The following is a 2,572-nucleotide window of genomic DNA, read 5'->3' on the forward strand; positions in this document are numbered from 1 at the left end:
ATATGTAAAGTTGATCTGTTAGAAGAACAGACAAACATAAAGAGTGGAAAATAGGATGAAGGAATTACGAACAGTTGTTCTTTGTCAATATGTTAAACTGTCTTGACAATTTGCTGCATTTCTGTCAATAAAATGTTGCAAAACTCTCTGTTCATTTTCCTCAGGGCCTTCAAACGAGATCATTTAAAGGAACATCATATATTTGTGGATTTGTGCTTTTGCAGTAGTTCATGGGAATTAAGAGACTTTAGCACAACCTCCCATCAGCGATAAACTCCCGTCATTGATAAAGATGAACAATGATTTTGCTTTTCACCTGTACAAGAGGCTTGTAGAAATGCCTGATTATCAGTCCAAGAATATCTTCTTTTCTCACTTCAGTGTGTCCATGGCCCTTTCTGAGCTGTCTTTAGGAGCTGGTGGTGAAACCAAACAGCAGCTTCTCATTGGCATCGGCCATAACAGCTCGGTCTTCAGCACTGAAGAAATGCACCAGATGTTCCACAGTCTTCTGGAAGAAATCAGCCAGAGGACAGGGGTGGACATTGATGTCGGTAGTGCAATATATGTCAGCGACAAACTAAAGCCCCTTCCTGAGTTCTTGGAGAAGATGAAGGAGTTTCACCACTCTGATGGCTTCACTGTGGATTTCAGTGTCAAAGAAACACTGGATAAAATTAACATGTATGTGAAGGAAAAAACACATGGGAAAATAGACCATGCTGTTGATGATCTGGAATCTGACACTTTGATGTTTCTTCTCATTACATATATTTTCAAGGTAAACACACTCACACACACCTACTTTTGTAGATTTGGTAAGGCCATTGTCTCAGATCGCTTTAAAAATGTCACTCTTTCCTCCAAAGAAAAATGGGACAAGTCATTTGACCCAAGCAAGACCCGTCAAAGTACATTTTGTGTGGACGCTGAGACCACAGTTCCAGTACAAATGATGTACCAGTATGCATCCCTCAAAATTTATTATGATGCTGACCTCACTTCTAAAGTCCTCTGTCTAGACTACAATGACTCTTTCTCCATGTTTCTGGTTGTCCCACATATTGACATATTTGTTGAAGCTAAGACCATCAAAGATCTTGAGATGGCCATCTCTAGACAGCACATTGAAAAGTGGAGGACAGCTGTCAGAAAAAGGTCAGTTGCCATAATTATTTAATGTATATCCAAAATTAAGGTTATCCTGACTGATTCATAAAAGCTTTTAGATGTTCAAATGTTTCTAAGTTCAATATCTCCAGATGGACCAGCCAGTTGATGATTTCTCTTGTCCTTCAGAAAAGTTAACATCTATGTCCCCAAGCCCTCTCTGAAAACATCATATTCCCTGAAAGATATTTGGAAAGGACTGGGAATGGCTGATATGTTTACAAATGAAGCCAACTTCACAGGAATTTCAGAGGAAATGATCTTCATTTCAAAGGTAAAGTTTCTAGATCACTTTCTAAATTATGATTTAAAAATAACTGAAGATATTTCACGTACTATTTAATATAAAAACATCGATTTTTAAGAGGACTCACTTTGATTCACTTTCAGGCTTTGCATAAGGCCACTCTGAATATAGGTGAGAAAGGAACCACCGCAGCAGCAGTGACAAGAGTTTCATTCGGCCCAATGTCCTACGACCCAATGTTGTTTTTGCGTTTTGACAGTCCATTCATGATCTTTATCACTGACCAAAAAAATGACAACATCCCCTTCTCACAGTAATGTGACATTCAAGATCTCATGACAACATTAGCCAGCAGGTGGCCATGACTTAAACATTATTTTGCTGACTCTACAGTTTGCATGTGTTGATTTAGAACAGAGATACTCAGTCCTTCTAGAGCAGGGGTGGGCAAACTTGACCCTTCCAGGCCACTTTACTTCAGAGTTTAGCTCCAACCCTAATCAAACACACCTGAACCAGCTAATCATTGTCTTCAAGACTACTAGAAGGCTACAGGCAGGTGAGTTTTATCAGGGTTGGATCAAATCTCTGCAGGAACGTGGCCTGGAAGGGTCAAGTTTGCCAATCACTGTTCTAGAGGTTCACCTTCCTGCAGAGTTTAGTTCCAATGCATATCAAACACCTGAACCAGCTTATCAAGGTCATTAGAGTTACTTGATTGGAATGGCAGGAAAGTGGACCTGCAAGACTGAATACTGACAGGCAGGCATTGCTAAATCTGTTTCCTCTGATGAATGTATACTTCTCTGGCAACTTGTTATATGTAACAACCTGCCTAACTGGAAAGAAGTCTTGTAAAAAGTTAAGTAAAATTCATATACTGGCAAAAATGGCTTTTGTCTTACAATACTTTCATACACAAAAACATTCTTTCGAACAAACACATTGATATTTTAACATGGCAGTGTGCACTCAAAAACATACTGCTTAGAATCTCGTAACTCAAAAATGTACAGCCATTCCGCAACAAGTTTGAGCCCTTGCCTGTTGTCCAGAGGACAAAAATGTAGAGACTAATACAAACACAAACAAAAGCAGTCAGACCTGCATGTAAGCTCACTTGAGAATTTGAAAAACTAACACTGGATTGGCACA

The 2,572-nt window shown here is 39.2% G+C and overlaps 1 protein-coding gene across 1 annotated transcript; it reads left to right on the forward strand.

Moving 5' to 3' along the window:
* Positions 1-234: 234 nt before the first annotated feature.
* Positions 235-1,734, forward strand: LOC107711009 (corticosteroid-binding globulin-like). Its single transcript, XM_016515910.1, is given in 5 exon segments — positions 235-761; positions 764-781; positions 870-1,158; positions 1,300-1,444; positions 1,561-1,734. Coding segments are annotated over 5 exon segments (1,095 nt in total). The 5' UTR covers positions 235-292.
* The last annotated feature ends 838 nt before the right edge of the window (positions 1,735-2,572 follow it).

This window comes from Sinocyclocheilus rhinocerous, unplaced genomic scaffold (assembly GCF_001515625.1).
Source record: "Sinocyclocheilus rhinocerous isolate Xijiao unplaced genomic scaffold, SAMN03320098_v1.1 scaffold85, whole genome shotgun sequence".
In the NCBI taxonomy this organism is placed as follows: domain Eukaryota; kingdom Metazoa; phylum Chordata; class Actinopteri; order Cypriniformes; family Cyprinidae; genus Sinocyclocheilus; species Sinocyclocheilus rhinocerous.